The sequence below is a fragment of the Erpetoichthys calabaricus genome, chromosome 3 (genome assembly GCF_900747795.2).
Source record: "Erpetoichthys calabaricus chromosome 3, fErpCal1.3, whole genome shotgun sequence".
Lineage (NCBI taxonomy): Eukaryota > Metazoa > Chordata > Cladistia > Polypteriformes > Polypteridae > Erpetoichthys > Erpetoichthys calabaricus.
Window position 1 is genome coordinate 249,621,334 of NC_041396.2, and position 22,613 is coordinate 249,643,946.

At 40.5% G+C, this 22,613-nt stretch overlaps 1 protein-coding gene across 1 annotated transcript in view; it reads right to left on the bottom strand.

Moving 5' to 3' along the window:
- Positions 1–6,407, bottom strand: part of ap1s1 (adaptor related protein complex 1 subunit sigma 1) — an 89,892-nt gene extending 83,485 nt beyond the window's left edge. Inside the window, 1 exon segment of the mRNA XM_028798009.2 lies at positions 6,241–6,407. Within this exon segment, the coding sequence (XP_028653842.2) occupies positions 6,241–6,243 (3 nt within the window). The 5' untranslated portion in view covers positions 6,244–6,407.
- Between the last annotated feature and the right edge of the window lie 16,206 nt (positions 6,408–22,613).

Genomic DNA, 22,613 nt, shown 5'->3' on the forward strand with positions numbered 1-22,613 from the left:
TGATTCAAGCCTAAGAGCCCTGTTCTTCCTAAGCCCCCATGATTTTCATGATAACACCTCTCAGAATACAGTCCACTCTATTTTCTGATTTTGATATATTTTAAGGACTGTAGGTCGCAAAATGCTGTCTATAAATTGTATGTGCCTGAGATGGAATCAGAGATCAATATGACTGGTAGAAAATAACGAACAGTATGGATGATTTAAAGTATTGAAGGCATTAATTATAAGCACACTTGCTTGGAGCAGGATATGTTGTGTGCTGTTAGACATTTAAAGTAAAAACCCTCAAACCTTAAATTCACCTAAATTTCATCACAAATTGGCCCATTCTGGGCAAGAAAAGGAAAAGATATGTGCCAACAGTCAGAGCACGTTTGTTCAGCACAAATGACATAGAAAATATTGAAGAAATTATAAAATTGTATCAAATTTTTCATATTCAGCATTTGGTTTTGATTGTGCTTGTTTTATCAGCCAAAAACAATACTAGACAGTAAACCACCTAGTGTTTCCACTAACATTAAACTTGTATTAAATCCAAACCTATTAAATGTACAGTTCTGTCTGAAAGTGACACAAAACTAAACTCCATAGTAGCTCTTTAACCATACAATAATTACTAAAACTAAAACTGAAAGTAATATATATAAAAAATAAAAAAGAATTGTCCTGTGAAATAAAAATTAAATTAAACCAAAAATACACAATGAAGGAAAATTAAAACTAAACTGAATCTCCAAGTAAGATAACAAATAATATATAATATAAAAACTAATTTAAAAAGGCAAAAGTATAACAACCTTGGAATTGGCACAGGACACAAATGATGGGCACAGACAGAGTTTGGCCTTGCCATTAGTAGGTTGCAACAGTAGGCTGCAACACAAAGTTGTCCTGGGGAAAGTGCAAGACAGCCGAGCAGGATTGGGTGGAAGAGAACGTACACTGGTATGAAGCAATGCCACAAATAAGCAAAGAAAGACACTGGTTGTGGAGGAGGTTACACAGGTAGAGCTTGAGTGCTGCCTCATTAAGGCGACATATGACATTCTCCCTTGTCCTAGGAACCTTGCTCTATGGTTTAGGAGTGAGGAGAAGTTCCCACTGTGTAATAACAGCAATACACGTCTCTGGCACATCTTGTCGGGATGCAAGGTTGCATTGACACAGGTAGCATAACCCGGTGTTGAACAAGTTGCCCAAGCTATTAGTCAGGTGCAGGGTGTTGGCAAATTATACTTTAAAACTCCATCGGCCGGACATCATATTTGTTGAACAAGGTGAGACACGACCAAAAACAGCAGCAGGAAATTCTCAGTCAGTGCTGGCCTCTGGGAGATCATGGGAGTTCAGGGTGGATAAGCAGATGATTTTACCATCAGAGATCACTCAAACAACAAAGACAAGATGCTGAAATGTGGTCTATAGCTATCGGGAAGGTCCTCATCACAGAATATTGAACTGACCTGGCAGAAGAGTGCAAAGCGGCAGGCTGGAAGACTTCCATCTACCCAGTAGAGGTCAGATGCACGGGCTTCATGAGTAAATTAGTAATCTGGTTCCAGCAGCAGGAAATGGCAGGGAGACATCCCCATTTGACAACTGCCCCCCCAACCCCCGGAGATGTATGTGGTAGAGAATAAAACATCAGTATACGGTGGCACCAGCTGGACAACCCTGCAGCTGACCTAAAGGCAATGGTGGAGGTGAGTCAGGGAAATGCAGAGCAGGAATAACTCCACCTGTATCACAAACTGAATTGACTTGGTGGCCTGTGTCAACCCATGATTAATTTATTTTGAGGGAAACTAGCATTGGCAGATGCCTGAAAGTGCTTGAAGGTGCTACATGTGATGTCTGGCTTGTTGGTAAGGTAACAGACTGAACCCTCAATGTTTCATATGGCCTATATTATTCATTATAACAGAAACTGGGTAATTACCTTTGCTAGGTGATAAAGCCCACCCACTTGAATACTGACTAATATGCCTTTCCCTAATTCACTAAAGAAAGAGAAGAGCTATAATGCAGTGCATGCTCCTGTGCACTCAGTTGTGGAGCGCACCAGTGAATCACAATGGGTCATGTATGAGGCTGCTCCACCAGTAAACTTAACACTGTAAACTTGCGATGCAGTTATAATATTGCACAACTGGAGCCACTTTATAAAGCGCGTATTTACATATGATGACGATATTTCATTTTTTAACATGAAATGCAGCAAAATATGTTTATTATATTATACAGATAAAATGTTAACATCATTTAAATAATCTATATTGTTAATATTGTTATTAAACACATGAGGACACGGTGCCGCAGCGCTAGCTAGTTCAGGGATTGTTCCTGCCTCACGCTGTATTCTTGCTGGTGCTGACGTGACACTGGAAGGATAGATGTATAGAATAATTAAACACGTACTACGAAGATATTTCAATGTTCTTTAAAAGTTTTGAATCGACGTTCTAAGCTTACAGATGGCTTAACATCTATTACAGCGCTGATTGTGTGGCAACTGGGTATTTGGAGAAAGAAAAATAAAGACAGGAATAAGGGGTTAGTATGTTTGAAAGAGACAGTACTGCTACAATAAAGTATTTCATCGAGGGTCGAGCATGGCGCAGCAAGCATCTTGCGTGAGACATGAACAATCACTGCGCCACCGTGTTCCCATGTTTAATAACATGCTTTAAGTCCTATCATCATGAAAATGATATCACATATACAGTACATCTCAGTATTTTAATTATTCAGAGAGTTGTAATATTACGAATGTAATGGATTCTGTGTCCTGTCGGAGGCAGAGAAGCCCGAAAGCACGTAGTGATTCACACACAGAGCACATAGAAGATCAAATACAAAACAAAGCATTTAACGTGCTACTTTAGTTACAATGGGATTTGAGAAACTAGTAAATTAAACGATTTTAAGATGAAGTTTACGATGTTCTACTTTAATGATAAAATAAACTACGTGATTAAAGTGGAAATTTCGAGATTAAAGTTGACATTTCGTGCTTCCCCCCCCCCCCCACTGTGTGCGTTTTTTTTTTCTCTGTACCCTAATAAGCTTGTGACTTTTTTTTTATTTCGAGCACTGTGCGACTTTGTGAACTTGAGCTTTCGAATTTCTCCGACACGCTATGTCACTCACTCAATCAACATCCTTTTGTTGATTATATCACTGTTTAAACCATCAAATAGTAAGTTTTTCCTTGCCTCCACTTGGTATTTGCTGAAATTCTTCTATTTTCCCCCGTGCATTTACCATTGTCTTTTCACAGAAGGCTAAGCTTAAGTGCTGTTTATATTGATTTGCATATTCAAATAGGCGTAATTCTGGGAGGAGTTGAGGCGGGACAGCAAGCGCGTGCACGTGCGTTACTTTTCACGCTGACCGGGATTTATGTAGCAGAAGAATGTGGAAGTTGGCATACGCACAGATTTATGCATCTGGATTTTTTTGTGCGTAAGCACATTTCCGCTTTTGTCCGTACGCCATGTTATAGTGTGAATTCTACGCACGGCGTTATACATGAGGCCCCTGGACTTTAAAGGACAAAGCCAGGAGATCAGAATGGGTAATGAGCAAACCAACTGAATACTCAGCAGGCAATATCGTTTTGGGTAATATCAGCTCTCTGAACTGTTTTTTTTTTTTCTATTTCTTCATAATATCCTACCCACACTTAATAATAATAATACATTTTATTTATTTGTAGTCGCCTTTCTAAACACTCAAGGACACCGAACAATAGATATAACACAGATTATAAACAAAATTAAAATATAAAAATTAAAATCAGACAGAGCAATTGTAAATCAAAGAGAAAAAGCAGTCTTACACAAATGAGTTTTAACTTTAGATTTGAAAAGTGAAAATGATTCAATATGTCTAAGCTCAGAATCAAGTTTAAGACCTTTTGTTAATATATAGTCCTCTGTCATCTACAGTATCTCACCTTCAATAAAACAATGGCACCTAAAGCAATTTTTAAAATGTACATTGGAAAGGTCAGGGACATGAAGCCTGAAAGGACTCCTCAGTAGTGCTAACTTCCAGCAAGAAGCTCTGACCATAAGGTGGATTGTACCCTTATTGAGAATAAGTCTAAGAGGAAATTTTTTAATATACATAATAGCAGTGTGTTTAAAAAAGTTTATAAAGCTCCAAATCCTTATAATTGTTTTTTCTTTCCATACAGCTTTGAAAAATTGTTCTTTACTTTAAAACATATAAGCATTGGAGTCCTGAGTAATCCTTTGATTTACATTCCTATAGGCTCTAGAGTTAAAATGGCACAAGTTCAAGAATCTTTCTTATATATATATGGTTCCCATTAGACAGTACATAAAACCAATAAAACAACTGTACCTAAAGCAATTCTAATAATAAATGTACTGCAATTTACTGAATACTTCCATCTATAGTTTAACTCTTGTATAATTCATACTGCATATCTATATTTTGATATCTTCAATTTGTTTTGTATTAAAGGATTACCTAATTAAGTAAATAAAATGAAAATATACTGGACATTACTCAAATGATAGGGTTTTCTGGTACAAAAATAAGATCTACATTTAGACAACTGGTCAAAGAATAAGGCTATGTTGTAAAATAAAGTTACGTTTCAAAATTTCAGTGTAAATGAATGGCAAAAATGAGTGTATGAGTAAAGGTGACATATGCTAAGAATGAACAGTAAATTAAGTAGGTAATACATTTATAGACAATAATTAGAAAGTATTGTTTGTCCTTGGAGAAACAAATTAGCATTGTCAAGCAAGAGTTTTCTGTGTCTGGTCATCTACACAGCAAAACAGAGGTTTCTAATCTTGGTCTGAAGCAACACATTTTCTCTTGGTTTTCACCTCGACCACTTTCTTAATCCAAGGTTATGGTCTATAGTTACAAATAAAGACTTGCTTAATAGAACACTTCCCATTTTCACATTCACTCCCCTTTGCCCAGGAGTAAAATATTTTACTTTTATTTTTCCAATTTAGCACATGCAGTATAAACTACAGTGTTAATGTAGGTTTATGATACAATTTACTGCTAAATACTGTAATACTGGGATTTGAAGATAAACACCTGCAAATAACATCAAAGGCTTTTCTTTTCTGTCAATGCTTAATTATTTTAAACATATTTCAACACTTTAGAAAAGAAGCTGCAAGGGCACATCCCCAAAGCCATGCAGGGTAGGTGTACTGCCGACTCTAAATTTTAGTGTGCGTGATTGTGAATGTTTATGTGTGGGCCCTGCATTAAACTGGTGGCCACTGCAGGATGTTTCCTGCCTTGTGACCTGTGATGTCAGGGTTGGATCTGTCGATTGGATTAAGCGGGTTTCAATGTATGTATATAAAACCTAAGCGAAAAAAAATGCAATTTGTCAACCAACTACATACAATGAAACCTCAGTGTTCTACTGTTCTAAATGAAATTGTTCTGTAATTTAAAAAATGTTGCACACCAAACATGTGGACTATGAGAAACTGAACAAAGTTAAAACCAAGCATGAATGCAAGTCCTTCGTTACTTTATGAACTACAGCTATCAACACGGTCAAAAAATTGCCATGAACGATTAATAACTAACCGGTGACATTACTTAGAAAAGTGGTCATGGTGTTGTATTCAGGATCCTACAGGTTCCTTCTGTGATCTCAAGTCACGACGTGCACTTCCAAGATTAACAGACATCGTTGTTCGCAAAGTGTGTTGAGGACATGTTCACCAAAAAAAGCTATAATCATGATAAAATGCTATTCATTCAAAAGCTAAGTTTACTGAACTAATACTGCCGATTGTATAAAAGCTGTCAACTCAAGTATCAATTACCGCACCTGCCTCATCAGAAATCTTTCCCCTTCCGCATGCCCACGTCAGAAGTGAAGGGACATAAAATGCAGCCGAATTTAGGAGTCCCCTTTAAATAAAGGCATGTATCTCTCGCGTCGACACGACTCAGCCCAGTTACACTCCACAACCAAGATATAAAAGAACGAACCGCAGCTTTGTTTGGCCAGGCTTCTCTCTGTTCGACTTTCCTCGAAGCATTAAGTGCCAAACCTCGGGAGCCATGGGTTTGCCACCTCCCATTTTAAGTCGCTCACCTGCCAAACCGCGCGAGGATACCTGCGGACTCACCTGCACGATCACGCTTCCGGCTCCTCGTGTGACAAAGGGGAACGGAACCCCGAACACGGCCACCCAAACTCTTCCTTACCATCTTGTCTTCCGCCCAAGTTCTCCGCACTTCGTGCGTGTCCGTCTCTCAGACTTCTTTGCAGTGGTTCCGTATTGGACGAAACAGGTCAATTCCTGGAGTCTGACTCAGCCATCACTATACGGTGAAGCGAAGCAGAAAGAAGGAGGGGGAGGCGGGGCGAATGCGAGTTGCGCATGCGTGTTAGAATTCGTTGGCGGGTGCTTTCCGGAAAATGCCGAACATGCTGTCATGGCAACAATACGCTGCCAGTCTTCAGACGCTGTTTCATCTTTACACTTTCGCGAGTTTCAGTTTCAGTAACACAGTATTAAAAAAGGTGTGGTGGAGCTACGTTCACATTTAATACAAGCTTCTAGGTATAGGACGTAATTTGCCACAAAATAATACTTATGAAACGTTTTATGAAATTCGTTATTTTATAAGTGAGGTTTAAACAAAATAGGGCAGCGTGGTGTTGAACTAGCTCGAGTTAATTGTCTTGGTACTATAACATCGTAAGGTTAATTTTCAGTACTAAATCGGCCCAGTATGCGTGAGTGTATCGTTTGATATCGTTTGGTGAAGTTGTGTCTTGTCCAGGGTTACTTTCTGCCTTGTGCCAAAACAGACTCAAGCGAACCAATATCCTGAATTTGAATTAAGCTAGGTAGAAGTTTATGTAATAATTACATAAAAAGCCCGCGTTAACCTAAGCTACTCAAATTCACAGTGTTCATAATAAATATGATTTAATTCATGAGGTAAAAGTACATAATAAACAAAAGAATAGTTGAATCCAATGTATGAAATAGTAAAATGTGTTCTTCAATTTAAATATTTAAAGTATAATATTCTCAATTGTAACAGAAATTTGCATTTTTCACCCTCTGATAGAGGTCCATTGAGGACTAAATCCCTAAGATCAAAAATAACATCATATTTGTATCAACTGACCCTGAAATAGTCTCAAACAATACCCGAAATGATTATGCTTGAAATTATTCACTTTTAACCTTTAGGGAGTGACTCTTAGAGGATTTAGACTACCAGCAAAATATCAAATGTTAAAAATATTAAATACATGATCAGAAACCTTGAAACTGTATACAACAACACTCCATATATTACCAATCCACTATTTTTTGAAGTTTTGTGAAAAGGTGTAACTTTGACCCCTTATTTCCTATTAAGGGTGAACCCCTGGGGTAAGTTGATGCTGCATGCACAAATTGTTCTCCACAAAGTTCTTTTGATCATGTAGCCATAGACACCTGATGGGTTATCCTAAAGGTGTAATTTCCTGCTCAAAATAATGTCTAAAAATGAGAAAAAGTAGGGGTTTTCAGATCTACAGAGCAAAAAATAAATTGGAACCCCAAAATTTTCAACAAATCTTGACTGGACATCAAGACTTGTCAAATGGTATATCATACATGGGGGTTTTCTCATACTGGTCTGAAGTCAGAAGGTACTAAATCAAAAAAAATTGATTTCAAAGTTTTCCTAAATAATGCTTTTGAACACAAAACAATATAACATGTTAAAAACATCATTAAATAGTAAAAACTAAATGTTGCACATTAGAACTATAATGACAGTTTTATAATGCAATAGGGAATTCTGTATCTTCCACTTCTAGAGAGTCAGCTGTAAAACACAAATTGAAAATTCTAGTTGAGGGTCATATTGTGGCTCTGTAATCAGAATAGCATACTGTATGTCTCCAAAGGCCTGGAACTTGGAAACAAATGTAGGGTAAATTTTTTTTTTTTCAAGGGAAAGTTATATCAAAGTACAACCATAATGCACAGGTAAAGTCCTCGGGTGTCATATATAAAGTCTTCCGTAGAATTCACACTAAAACATGGAGTATGGACAAAGAAATGTGTGTGCGCAGAAAAAAATTCAGATACATAAAACTGTGCATAAGTAAAGTTCTACTCACTTTCCCTTTATAAATCCCAATCAACGTGAATTTTAATGCACATGCTCCTCCTGGAATTTCTCTTATTTGAATATGCAAATCATTATAAATAGCCCCTTCCGTTCAGTTTTTTGTTAAAAGACAATGGCAACAGCATGTGTTAAAAAGAAGAATTTCAATGAATGTGAAATGGATGTCCTGCTCAGTAAAGCAGAGGCATGGAAAAACATACTATTTGGTGGCTTAAGCAGTGGTATAAGCAAAGAAAGTGCATAGTGCAGCGGAGGAACACAAAAGTTCAGAAAGTCACACAGTGCCGAAATAAAATAGAAGTGGTTAGATATCAAAGTCAACGTGAAAAGGCAAGTCGCAGCCCACCATCTACTGTAAGTGTCAATACCACTGGAGGATGCAGCAGAATACCAGGGCTCACACCATTTCAGCAGCGAGCGGCTGCAATTATTAGCGAAACACTTGTAACCAGCATTTTACCACCACCATCATTATAACATTGCTCTTGTTATGTCAGTGGGTTGGCAAGCAGGGTGAGAAGCCATGTCTTCAGTGGGTACCTGCTGTCACCTAATTAATCGTGTTATATGGTTACATCACACAGATAAATTACATTTTTGACCAATAGGGTAATATTAAATATCATCTTACCGAGACACCAGCCACACACAACACCGTTTTCAATTTTATTCCCAACACTTCTGTTTCTCAGAATGAATGCATCACGAGTTGAGCCAGGCCATCTCACCACAACATTAATGAGACTCATTTTCACATCACAGATAAATTTCACATTAATAGAGTGGAAATGCTTTCTATTTACATAAGCAAATTCATTATCTGAAGGTACCTTTATAGCAATGTGTGTGCAGTCAACTGCTGGTGGTCCATTCACCCCATCTATCTGCTGCAGCCAGGTGTTTTGTGGGCATTCCCTTGGCCCGGTCCAGCTGCATGGGTCCTCAACAATGAGAATCTTGTGAACCAGATAACCCTAGGGGGAATTACACCTCAAAAAGCAGATAATGTGCCTCATTTGGGACACCTTGAGCAACCGATCGTTCAACACAAACCAACTGTACCCAAGGATTCTCTGAAGAGACACAGTACCGAATGAGTCCAGTCTTCTTCTCAGGTCACTGGATAGCGTCCATGTCTCGCAACTGTATAGTAAAGCAGGAAGCACCTGGACTCTAAAGACTTGGACCTTCAGCAAAGGTATCAGGAGTGCCACATACCCCTTTCCAGCAACCTCATGACCTTTCATGCTCTCCCAAACCATCTACTGACGTCATAGGAAGCATCACCAGAGACATGAATGCCATTGCCGAGCTAAGTAAACTTCTTGACAAGGTTGGCAAGGTCGACATTCTCTCCAGAGACATCACATTGCTGATGGCTGTGCCCAAGAGGCCATTAAAAGCCTGGATCTTGGCTTTTATCCCAGACATTCCCAAAACCAGACACTCAGACTCCTTGCTCAGTCTCTCAAGAGCCCCAATGAGTGCCTCCATTGACTCTGCGAAAATTGCAGCATTGTTGGCAAAGTCTGGATCACTGAATCATTCTTTACCAACAGATTCCCCACAGCTGCTGGACCATATGACCCTGCCAAACACCCAGTCCATGCAAGCATTGAACAGAGTAGGAGCAAGAACACACCCCTGACAAACCCCAAAATCAACTGAGAAAAGCGCAGAGGTTCTGCCTTTACTCTGCACAGTACTCATAGTTCCTTTATTTAGCAACTTTGGGGGGATCCCACAAAGTCTCAGGATGTCCCACAGGACCCCTCAATCAACTGAGTTGAATGCTTTACGAAAATTACTAAAGGCTGCAAAGAAACTCTGCTGATACTCATGTTTGCACTCCATAAGAAACCTCATTGCCAGGATGCAGTCAATGGTAGACTTCTTAAGCGTAAAACCAGACTGCTCCAGTCTCTGTAAGATGAACAAGAGATCACAGATCTTATTGGAGCTTATTGAAGGGTCAGATGATCCTAGCAAGGACCTTACCCAGCACCGAGAGCAGTGTTATCCCCCTGTAGTTACCACAATCCAAGTGACCACTCTTCCCTTTCCAGATAGGGTTGACAAGTCCTCTTTTCCAGTCAGTTGGGTTGAAACCCATCATCTCCCAAAGGGAAGCAAAAATGTCTTGCAATGAAAGGAGCACAGCCTTACCACCGGCCTGGAGAATTTCAGATCCCTGCAGCCTTCCCTACCCTCAGCTGGTTCACCACCTGTGCAATCTCAGTGAGACTGGGTGGTTCACAGATAACTGAAGGATCAGCCTCAAGACTCCAGACATGTTCAACATCGTAGCTGGAGGATCAGCTTTAAACAGCTACTCAAAGTAGCCAGTCCAGTGGGTCACAATTGCAGTATCATCCGTAAGGACCATTCCATCACTTGCCCTGACTGCGACTCTTCGAGGAACAGATTCGGATGTGGGTAATGCTTTGATTCCTCTGTAAGCAGGATATGGGTCACTAGACAATAGATGGTGTTTCATTTGCTCACAGGTTCATCTAACAAACACATCTTTATCTGCCCTAAGAGCCCTCGCAGCTGTCCTCAGTTCCCAGTATAGACAAGAGTGGTCATCAATCCATATGCTGTGACTCTTCTCAATGATATACAATGATATATCCCTGTAAGATGAAACACCTCTTTCTGGGAGCAACAGCAACACCAACACATCCCTCAGCAACCTTCAAGGTTTTGTCATGGAAGGTCTTCCACATCGCATTAAGATCAGCAGTTGCACCCAAGTCTGCAAGCTCCTCACACAAACTGCATGCAAACTCATTAGAAACAGCCTGATCTTGTAGTCTAGCCAGGTCCAGCCTCATTCTTCTAGTAGGTGGTAGCCTACTGGGTCCAAAGAGTAGCAACAACAAGTCTGTGGTCAGAATTCATAAACTGGGCACTTCTGTACACCCTGCAGTTCTGTAAGAGCCTCCAGCATCTGCCCACAAGGATATGATTAATATCTTTCCACCAGTATTGGAGTACCAAGTCCAACAATGCGGTAAAGTCAAGATACATGGAGCCACTTTCACCACGGTCGCCAGACCTATGGGGACCAACACAATCCTCAAAGCCAGTGGTCGCATTGAAGTCACCCATGACCAGAGGAGTGTCACCTCATGGGCACCCATCAACCACCAAGCAAAGATGCAAATAAAATGTCTCTCTCACCAAGTCATCACTCACTGAGGTCGGAACATACACTGAGACCACAGACAAGGTACCCAGAGAGTGCCTTAATCTGTGTCTCATTATACACTCAATGAAAGGAGTGACATTGGACACCATTGGAAGGAGCCAATCCACAACAGCAACAGCTAGTCCCTTAGTATGACAGTCATCAAAGTGACCAGACCAATAAAAGGTGTACCCACCTGCAGAGATCTGGCCAGTCCCAGGTCTGAACACCTCAGAGAGTGCTGCCACTAAATGTGGAGTTTACAAAGCTCCTCCGACAGCAGAGGAAGATGATCATCCTGCCAGAAAGACAAAACATTCCACATACCTACTCGAATGGGCCACTTCAATGGCCCAGCAACACCTCAGCACCACACCAGTTCCAATTCCCAACAGGCCTGACTCCTTTGGCTCTCCAGCAGTTTTGATTCTTCTGGGGATGAGGCTCTCGAGGGTTTCCTCCATTCCCCATCATAATGCAAACATCCTTCCTATTGGCGGCTGCAGCAGAACTACTCCCACAGGGAGCAGAAAGGAGCTGCATGAAGTTTTTATGGTGGCTGGAATGCCAATCCTGCCACCAACCCCCAAGAATTCCCTGCAAGTTATAGGACCAACTGCAGGTCCTGATGCAGTTTAATGTCATAACCAAGACAGTCTAGCATAAAGCGGATGAATCCATTTCTCCATCTTTTGCACCCCCAGGTTGTTACAGTGATGTCAGCAGTGGGATAGAGATCACTAATGACCCCAACACAGAGGGCTCGTTTAGCACTAATGCTGGTGGGCCCCTCAACCTTGCTTACAAATGGCTGTCTTCACTGGGCAGAACAGGTTGCCTCACACCCCTTGAATGTCCCAGAGAATAGAGTTCTGAAAGGAGGGCATTGCAGTGACTCTGTATCCAGACCTGGGTGGAACACATTCATCAGGATGCTGTGGACTACCAGAGGGGGTAGGGATACCTGGAGATTCCAGCTATATATGTGGCTGTAACAACGTGAGTCGGGTGTGCAGACATATCACTGTGAATCCCACATTTTCCTGCTGCTGAGGATTATTGGCCTAGTTGTGTAGCCCCTGGTGAGTCTTAAATGTGAACCCTGTCCTCATGGAACTGAATAAGAGTGTGGAAGAGCTGAATGGCATGTGTGCATGCAGGCTGAGGGGATGAAGCAGCTCAGAGCGTGTGACACCAAAGAAAATCAGGCAGCGTGATTGAGTTGTTGCTGAAGAAGCCAAAGGTCCTTTTTAGGGCCACACCAACAGTCTCACGTAAGGTGGCTGAATCTTTTCCTCCAACTCTCACACCTCCAGAGTTGTTGCAATATCATTGACTACACAGCTCACCCTTCAAGAAAAAGACAAGGTAAGAAAGGACGAGATGTGACATCATGTGAAAAAATGATATTGAAGATCAACAGAACAACCCAGAAGAAGGAAACATGAATAAACCATGGTGGATTAAGATGGTAAAAAGTAAGACTGATATCTCACCTAAATAGCTAATTTACATAGTTCAGTTTTGTCTTTTGCTAAATTCTTACTGTTTAACCTTGAAATGCAGGTCAATAATATGGCTTTGGTTTCAGCCAATATCTTAGACTAAAATTATGAAATCATTAAATAGGGTCATTCAGGTATACTGTACTTTTTGATACATGTTTCAAAATATTGATATTTCATGCAATAACATATTGCATAATGAAACAAGATATATAATACATGCAACAACAACAAAAAAAACATTGATCCCGGGGGATTTTAGTTTTCCCAACATTGATTGGGAACTTGGGATCCAAAAAAATCTTCACAAGGGTTAAAAAAGAAACAGAATGAATAATTACTATTATAGTAAGACAGAGTAAAATACAGTGTGTTTATAGTACTGTTCTATTAAAATATTTATTAACCAAGTTTACCTTCCTGAGCAAAACATTTAATATTGGTTATTAAAACTGTCAAGCAGGCTTTAATACAGTTCTATGATATAAACTAATTTTGAAGGTACAAGACTTTCTTAGGTAACTAAGCTCCCAATTTCAGGCTAGTTAGTTGGCAAAAGACAAAAGTGTAGAAATAAAAGAATGATCCAAATGAAGCTGGGTAAACACCTAACAAATGCAGTTTAGTGCAGGGAAGTAGAAAGTGCTACAAGCTGGCCAAATGAACATTAATTATATTTGAAGTTTTATGGCACACTCCTTTTCAGATTCTGGTTTCCTTGGAGAAAGGGGTTTATGTTGATACAAATTTTTCATCATCTAGGCAATGTCAAGAGGCAATATAGAAAGTAAAATGCTAGTCTATATTGTAAAAACTGTTGAACATAAATCAATGGGCACTATATTCACTCTCTATAATGTACTTGTGAGATCAGATCTTGAGAACACCACTGGAAATGAGGGGCAATCACATTTAAGACTGAAGCCAGAAAGTACTTCCTCACACAAATGTCTGGTAGCACATACCTGGTTAAAGAGTAACAGATGCAAAAACTATCTTTATGGAGTTTAGTTATCCCCAAAATACAGTTTTAACAGCAAAAGGACAATTAAGGAAGAGTTGAAGTTCAACAAGAACAGCACTGAGGAAAAACATTGCAGAAAAGGTCATTCATATTTTTTGAAGTTTCCTCCTGTGGAACATAACAGCATAAAGTAATACTTTAGAAATTCTAAGTGATTTTGACACTATAGTGTTCAAAGCACTCTTAAGATAAGAAAATAAGCAAATAACTAAAGAGGCCTAAATTAAACATCAGAACATGGTGGTTTATTCAAGAATAAGCAAAGACGTGAGTGATATACAAAGCCTTAAAAAACCTCTTACACAGAAAGATTGTTTAAAAATCTTTCACTGTATCATACAGGTGAAGTATGTCACACACCGACACAAGCAATACCTCGTTTGCAAGCGAGGGTATTGACTTCACACACGTAGTAATCAAATTGTTAAAATGTTTACAGTTGACTTTTAATCTGGTTTGAAATTATACGTGTGGTATTTCATAAAGTGTCACAGAAAATATGTGATAAAATCATACTGATTATTCTGTAGAGGGTCTACCCAAGTGTTATGTATGAATCAAAAATTCTTGACCAGTAGATTTCAAACAATGTTATGAACCCTCCCACCAGCTGAGCAAATGCGAGCTATAGACTGCTTTTCTTATTTTTTGTGTGCTCTCACATATTACTTCACAAAATAACCGCAAATATCTATGACACTTCAATACTTACAGTAGATTCTCATGGTGAAAACAAATCCAAGCTCATTATTGTACGATGCATCAATCATGAGATATCCTCCAAATAAGAGGTGTAATGAAGCAACCTTTAGCAAGTACCACCTCACATTTCCAGGCCATTAGCTCTGACTCAATAGGTCACACACTCGCAAACCTCATACCGCTGGATGGCAGCGACTGTGATGTCTCCAATGATATGTAGATGTCTATATATGGACATAATGAGCCACAGCTGAGGGTGTGCATAATGAAAAATACACAATTTGAAGCAGGAGCAACCAATCTAAATAGTTTCATGTAAATATGTAAGTGGGGTGGGGGGGGTACTTAGGTTTAAGAGTGTGTTAGGGGATGGGTCAGAGTTTTTATATGATTCACTGTTATGCAATAATGATTTTTATAGGATTCACTATGTGCAATAAAATTATTCTAAACCTTGATCTCCGTTTGGAGAGATTTTGAATAAGGGAGGGGGACCCATGGAGCCAAATGCTGTAATTATTTAATTCTTTGTGTTATCAACATGAAAGTTTAGATAGGTAGTGTTGACATGTCTGGAACACCTCAAAGATGAAAAAACTGTCCTGGCGTTACTTGTGCATAAAAAAATACTGTATCAGAAAACAAAAATTGGCAAGAATGAAACTGTTTTTATTAACCATAAGCAGTGACATTCCATCAATGCACAAGTCATCTGTGATACCAAGATGACACTAACAAACGTTGTGGCTCAGTGGCTTGGGTCAATCCATGAATCATTTATTTTGAGACAAAGTAAATCTGAGTAGTGATGGTGCTGAATGTTGTGGCTGGCTAATTGGTAAAGTTACTGGCTGAACCCTCAGTTTTTCATATGGCCTGTACTATTCATTGTAACAGCAATCATGTCATTACATCAGTGGTTCTCAACCTGTGGGGCGGGGCCCCCTAGGGGAGCGTGAAGTAACAAAAAGGGGGGCGCAAAAATGTGAAGAAAAGAAAACAAGAATCGAAAATATGAAAAATACATCTATTGAAACTAAAACAAATTAACTTAAACTACATTCTGATACTAGAAAAATAAATATAGAATTAGATAAATGTCCATGAAAGTTAAGTAGGTATAATAAAATATGCATCTATGATATATCATTAATTAAAAAAGAACAAATTGGTATTAGTGGGCTCCTTTCAAAAAAACGTTAGGGGGGAGCAATTAAAACTGTTATGAAAACTCGGGTCGCAAATACTTAAAGGTTGAGAAACGCTGCATTACATGTGCCAGGTAATACCGCAACCCACACAGATGCTAGTGCTGTATACCTTTCCTTGACCTCCAGATGCAGAGGAGAGGCGCTATAATGACATGCATGATCTTGTGCTTTTAGTAGTGGAGCGCAGTCAGGTGATGGAGTCTCGATGTGTCAGGAGGGAGAGGTTGCTCTACTATCCAGTGAAGCTCTGCAGCATCATGATTGCATATGATAAGGCTGATTAGCATGCTCCATATATGGATGCTTCCATGGTGCTCAAAGCACACTCACATACACATATTTACAGGGTGATTGTGTTTTATAAAGGGTAAATTGCATAGAAATGTGCACATGCCAGATTTTATAAATCTGATTTGGGGGGGGGGGGGGGGGGGGGGGGGGGGGTACACATTTTTGCATGTGCATGTTTTCACACTTAAATCCACACAAAACTTAATGAATGAGGCCCATGGAATGCTAAGTAGTCCAAAATGGATTTAAAAAGTTATGTTTATTCATAAGAAAAGCATATAGAAGTGACCAATAAAAACATTTAAAAACACAAAGTAACATAAAAGAAAATGTAAAGTTCTACTGCACTGTAAGGTAACATAAAATAATATTTTCTAAATAGCCTAATCTGGTTCTATGTTGGTGGGTTGATGGAGCTATACAAGAACCAACCCCTTACAAGGAGCTAGTCCATCCCAGGGCCCATTCATTCAAATAAGGTATTCATTCTAATCCACCATAACCATGGTCAAAACAGTACTTCAGTTTTGCTTTTCTTGGTTCAGAACATTGGCCAGCACACCAGAGTGGTGTGTTTGAAAACCTGTCCATTTGTTGTCTGCATGCTCTCCTCGTGTCTGGCGTATTCTTACCCAGGCTTCTTCCCACATTGTAAAAATTGTGAATTTTAGGTTAATGATCTATTTCAGGCAGTGTGGCACAGTGGTTAAGGCTTTAGACTTCAAACCCTGAGGTCCTGGGTTTAAATTCTGACACACTGTGACCATGACCAAGTAACTTCACCTGCTTGTGCTCCATCTAGAAAAAGAAATAATAAGAAGTAAGAAGTAATCAAATGTATCTCCCAGATATTATAAGTTTCCTTTGATGAAGGCATCGGCCAATACTTTGAGACAATGAAGGGGGTATGAATTGAAATGAATAGTTTTAATTGTTTGTTTTTATTGGTGGCAGCACAACCTGTGTGGCTTAGACTGGTGTGAGGACATACAGTACATCTGCTTGTATTACATGATGATTTCCATGCAGCAGCTGCAAAATAATTAGGAGGCACCAGCTGAGTGTAAAGACTCAATAAAAGGGAGAAGGAGTAAGGAAAATAGAAGTGAAGTGAAGTGAGGTGAAGTGAGAGTGAAGTGAAGTGAAGTGAAGTGAATTGAAGTGAAGTGAGAGTGATTTGGTAAACAGATAAGGACAAGTCAGGCTACATCTGTACTGCTAACTACTTTATTCAGAGTAGGGCTAGAGGAGGCCCAAGAAGGGGTTTCACTTTGGCAGCTGAAGAAGATGAAATGCGAACCTGGAGAAAGAGTGAGAGAGACCAAGGGAGCAGGTAAGAGGATGGGGTCCCAACATGGTGGGATCCGGGACAGGGAACAGCAACATGAGAGTTGTCCCTGAAGCTTTGAATTGGATCAAAGCAGTTCAATAAAAAATGACTGAGAAATTGTATATCATAATACAACTGAAGTAGAAGAGGTTTCATTTTGCATCGAGGAAGGCGGCCTGTACACTGGTACTGTGAGTGCTGTGCAGATTGGAGGTAGGACCTCTGTGTTTTTCCCAGATGATTTCGCAATTGATTCTGGGGTTTGTCAGGGGTGTGTTCTTGCTCCTACTCTGTTCAATACTTTTATGGACTAGGTGTTGGGCAAGGTCGTGGGGTCCAGCAGCTGTTAGACATCTGTTGGTGAAGAAAGGTTCACGGATCTTGACTTTTCTGACGATGCTGTGATCTTTGCGGAGTCAATGGAGGCTCTGATCGGGGCACTCAAGAGACTGAATGAGGAGTCTGAGTGTCTGGGCTTGCGAGTGTCCTGGATAAAAACCAAGATCCAAGCCTTTAATTACCTCTTGGGCACAGCCATCAGCAGTGTGTCTGTTTGTGGAGAGAGTGTTGACCTTGTTGAGAGGTTTACTTGCCTTGGCAATAACATTCATGTCTCTGGTGACTCTTCCTATGAAGTCAGTAGATGGATTGGGAGAGCATGGGGGGTCATGAGGAAAGGGGTGTGTGGTGCTCCAGATATCTATGCAAAAGGACAAAGGTCCAAGTCTTTAGAGTCCTGGTGCTTCCTGTCTTGCTATATGGTTGTGAGACATGGACGCTATCCAGTGACCTGAGACGAAGACTGGACTCCTTTGGTACTGTGTCTCTCCGGAAAATCCTTTGGTACCGTTGGTTTGACTCTTTTTTTTCCTTATCCAGCAGCCAAACAATGAGATGAAAGCTATCCAGCACCTGACCAGCTAAATCAGGACCTCCTTACTTAAATGTCTTAACTATAAGCCAACCCCTGTTCACAAAATCTCTAACGTGTTAATGTTCTCATTTTGTCACAGCAAACAATTCTAACATTTTTGATTTTCTTTTTCTGAGTGCACTATCCAAATATTTTTAAAACCAGAACATATCAATATTTCTTAAGCCCTCCCTTTTTTTACTTATATTGTTTGATGGACACGCAGGTTTAAAAGGAGACCAAAATGTACAGGCACTCTAAATCTTAGCATTTTGGACTGGGAAAAGGTCTTTGAGTGTACATGCTAGAAATTCTCTCAGAAGCCATAAATTAAAAAAAAAAATAGAAAATGTTCCTTCTCATTTTACTCCAGCACAAACGTGAAAAATATCCTGTTCTCACTAAAGTCAAATCATTTGTTTGTCCGAGCTACGGTGGAAACAAAATTAAGCCATTAAGTACAATGTAATATACTGTAAATGGATCCTGAGTAATACATTTCTATCTGCTTTTCTTCTAAGCTTGAATTTTTCAACAAATGCAGTGAATCACTGTAAAATTATTCCACAAAAGACGACAACGTACTTCTAGTTTGAGAAAAACATTCACATACCCTTCTCTCCAAAAGCATTCATATGTTTTTTCATAATTCCCACTAGGTGGCAGCATAGAACCTTTATAGAATCCATTGTTCACAGGTGGGCTACATTACATCATCTGGGTATTAGTGAAGGCCACTAGGACCAGCAGCAACTCATATCCAGTTGTAGTCCATTTTTAATTAAAATGTGTTTTTCTGCTCCCAGTTCTTAACTAAGAATAGTGTAACAGAGGAAGAGATGACTTTAAGCCACAAGACTGAAGGTTCAATTCTAGCCTCTGTAGCCCTAAACAAGTTATTTAACCTGCCTGTGTCTTATCATGTAAAATGAATGAAACTGATTTAAGGATTAGTACCTGTAAAGTGCTTTGTGTGAGCTAATGTGCTCTATATGAGTAAATTATATCTTTATTATTGGGTAATAATATATTGCAGCATCCCGGCCTGGGGTGAAACCTAGATGGTAAGGAATTGTTGAGTCTAGTGGGGAGCTCATACAGCTGCATGGAGGACTGCGTCGATGATATGATTGATGAGTAAAGGGGTGGTACCCTGAAAGGAGGAGCTGGAAATGGAGGCGGGGATTTCTGGATGGTTAGGGGGAATGACAGGAAGGTGTGGGATATAAACATGAGGTATGAGCATGTTTCTGTATAGGGAGCCAGAATTTTCTTTCAATTAAAGATTTATTGCTAATTGTAAATACAATAATCCCTCCTCCATCGCGGGGGTTGCGTTCCAGAGCCACCCGCGAAATAAGAAAATCCGCGAAGTAGAAACCATATGTTTATATGGTTATTTTTATATTGTCATGCTTGGGTCACAGATTTGCGCAGAAACACAGGAGGTTGTAGAGAGACAGGAACGTTATTCAAACACTGCAAACAAACATTTGTCTCTTTTTCAAAAGTTTAAACTGTGCTCCATGACAAGACAGAGATTAAAAGAATGCAAACATATCTTCCTCTTCAAAGGAGCAAACAAATCAATAGGGCTGTTTGGCTTAAGTATGCAAAGCACCGTGGCACAAAGCTGTTGAAGGCGGCAGCTCACACCCCCTCCGTCAGGAGCAGAGAGAGAGATAGAGAGAGACAGATAAAAAAATCAATACGTGCCCTTCGTGCTTTTAAGTATGCGAAGCACCATGCAGCATATCGTTTCAGGAAGCAGCTGCACAAAAGATAGCAACAAGATAATCTTTCAGCATTTTTAGACGAGCATCCGTATCGTCTAGGTGTGTGAACAGCCCCCCTGCTCAATTCCCCTACGTCAGGATAAGAGAAAGTCAGCGCAAGAGACAGAGAAAAGTAAGCCGGGTAGCTTCTCAGCCATCTGCCAATAGCGTCCCTTGTATGAAATCAACTGGGCAAACCAACTGAGGAAGCATGTACCAGAAATTAAAAGACCCATTGTCCGCAGAAACCCGCGAAGCAGCGAAAAATCCGCGATATATATTTAAATATGCTTACATATAAAATCCGCGATGGAGTGAAGCCGCGAAAGGCGAAGCGCGATATAGCGAGGGATTACTGTAGTTCTAGTTCAATTTCCTTCATTTTGTTTTACATTCGTGTAATCTTCCTGGACTATAATGAATAAACTATTCTGCAACCACTTCCTTGCCCTACTGTGTTCTCCTTTTTAAATTTGTGACAGCAAGGTCATTACACTGGTGTCAGAAGTGGGATCTACAGACTAAGTGACCTAGGTTAAAAATGGATGAAGAAGGCTGGCCAGAACCACCACACAATGTCCTGGATGTTAAGATAATGGAACTTTCAGGAGGTGACTTGGAGAAAGCTATAGGTGCACTGGGGCCAGTAGCTGAGACCAGTGGACTACATTATGGTGTGCCGAGTGCAGGGACGGTTATACTGATAGTATTACCCAAGTTAAAAACATGTCATTTTGATGGAACTGGACCGTAGGAGATTTACTAGGCATGATTCGAAGTTATAGCTGCTGCAAATGGGTGGTCCCCAAGGGAGCCAGCAATACAGTTGGTGGCGACCTTAGAAGGAGATACCTTAAAAGTTATAGAAATGGGCCAAGGGAGGACCTTATGGAATTGTAGTGGCCTCTCCATACGAGTGAACACTGCTTTGATTGAACTGAATCAACCCTGGGGTTACAGCAACACTTGCACTCACGGACCAGGCTGATGGGAGCATCTTGGTCCTTTTTTACGGCAGAGATTCAGGGACTGGTGAGTCAGGCCTATCTGCACATTTTGCAAACTGCCCAGGCTAAATTAGCAGCCAATGTGTTTTTAAGAGGGGTTACACCTGCCAAACTGAGGCACCATGATCGTTTTACCTGGCTGAGCACATTAGAAGAAGCATTAGAGGAAGCTCAAGTGTATGAACTGGACAGTCAAGACACTTCGCTGCAAGAATGGGTTTATGACTGCCCTGTATCTAATGGGACAACACCTGCCCATTCCACTCAAGTTTGATGACTGCCCTGTAGCTAATCAGACAACAACTGTCCATTCTGCGCCAGTTCATGCAATATTGGAGGAGACCACAGACACCAGAGCTATTGTAACTTGCAAGAGAAGTGGCCACCCAGGCCACATACATCAGTTTTTCCCCCCTCCATTGGGTCTTGTTGCTGACTGAAGAAGAGGAACTGATGGGAAAAGATAGGGGTTTGAAGGAGGATGCAGCACTGGATCCTGCTGAACCTCCCCAGTGGAAAGGTACAGACATTGTTATGTTCAGGCAGATAGTTAAAAGAGGGCCACCGCTATGGTTGAGTGTGCCTTTATGAGGGTGCATATGTTGGTAATCCTGTAAGTTGGAGGACATGGAATTTTTGTGCTGCACCAAGTCTCAATTTGATTTTGCCCAGAGAATGCTATAGATGCCGGGCAGCTTCCCTCTTTGTCTAGGAGTGAGTAAAATGAGGCCACCCTGGACTGTGAAGCTTGAGTTTTTTCCCCAAACTGATCCAGTGGGGGGTGCTGTGGGCTGGAGCTCTGCCATGGAGAACCTGTGGCAGACCAGTTCACAAGGACTAAGCCTAGACCAGCAACAGCTGTGGGACCTACTGTGGACATGTCAGGTCCGATTCGTTACCTCCTGTGCTAACATCAAGTGAACTCACCTGGTCCAGCATAACATCAATGTTGGTAATACACAGCCCATCAAGGAACACCTGTGGTGTCTTTCATTAGCACATCGAAGTGAGGCAGCTGCTCTTATTAAGGAAATAACCAAGACGGATATTAGTGTGCCCTTAAAATCTCCCTGGTGCTCGCCAGTAGTGCTTATGAGAAAGAAGACCAGAGACTGACTCTTCTGTGTTAATTAACAGAAGGTGAACCTGGTGTCCATGAAGGACTCATACTCACTCCCATGGATGTATGAGGCACTCAATCTAATGACAGGTCTCTAACTGGATTTCTACTTTGAACATGTGGAGTGGGCACTGGCAAGTAGAACTGGTCCTAGATGCATGTGAGAAAACAGCTTTTCAATTGGGGAAGGATTATGCCATTTCAAGGGACTACCCTTCGGGTTGTGTAGCCCCCTGACTACATTCGAAAGATTAATGGAGTGGACCATGATAGGACTTCCTCATACCCAGTGTCTTATCAATTTTGGCAATGTATTAACTCACAGATCCACCTTTGAAGCAGCACCGGAAGAGCTCAGGGCTAT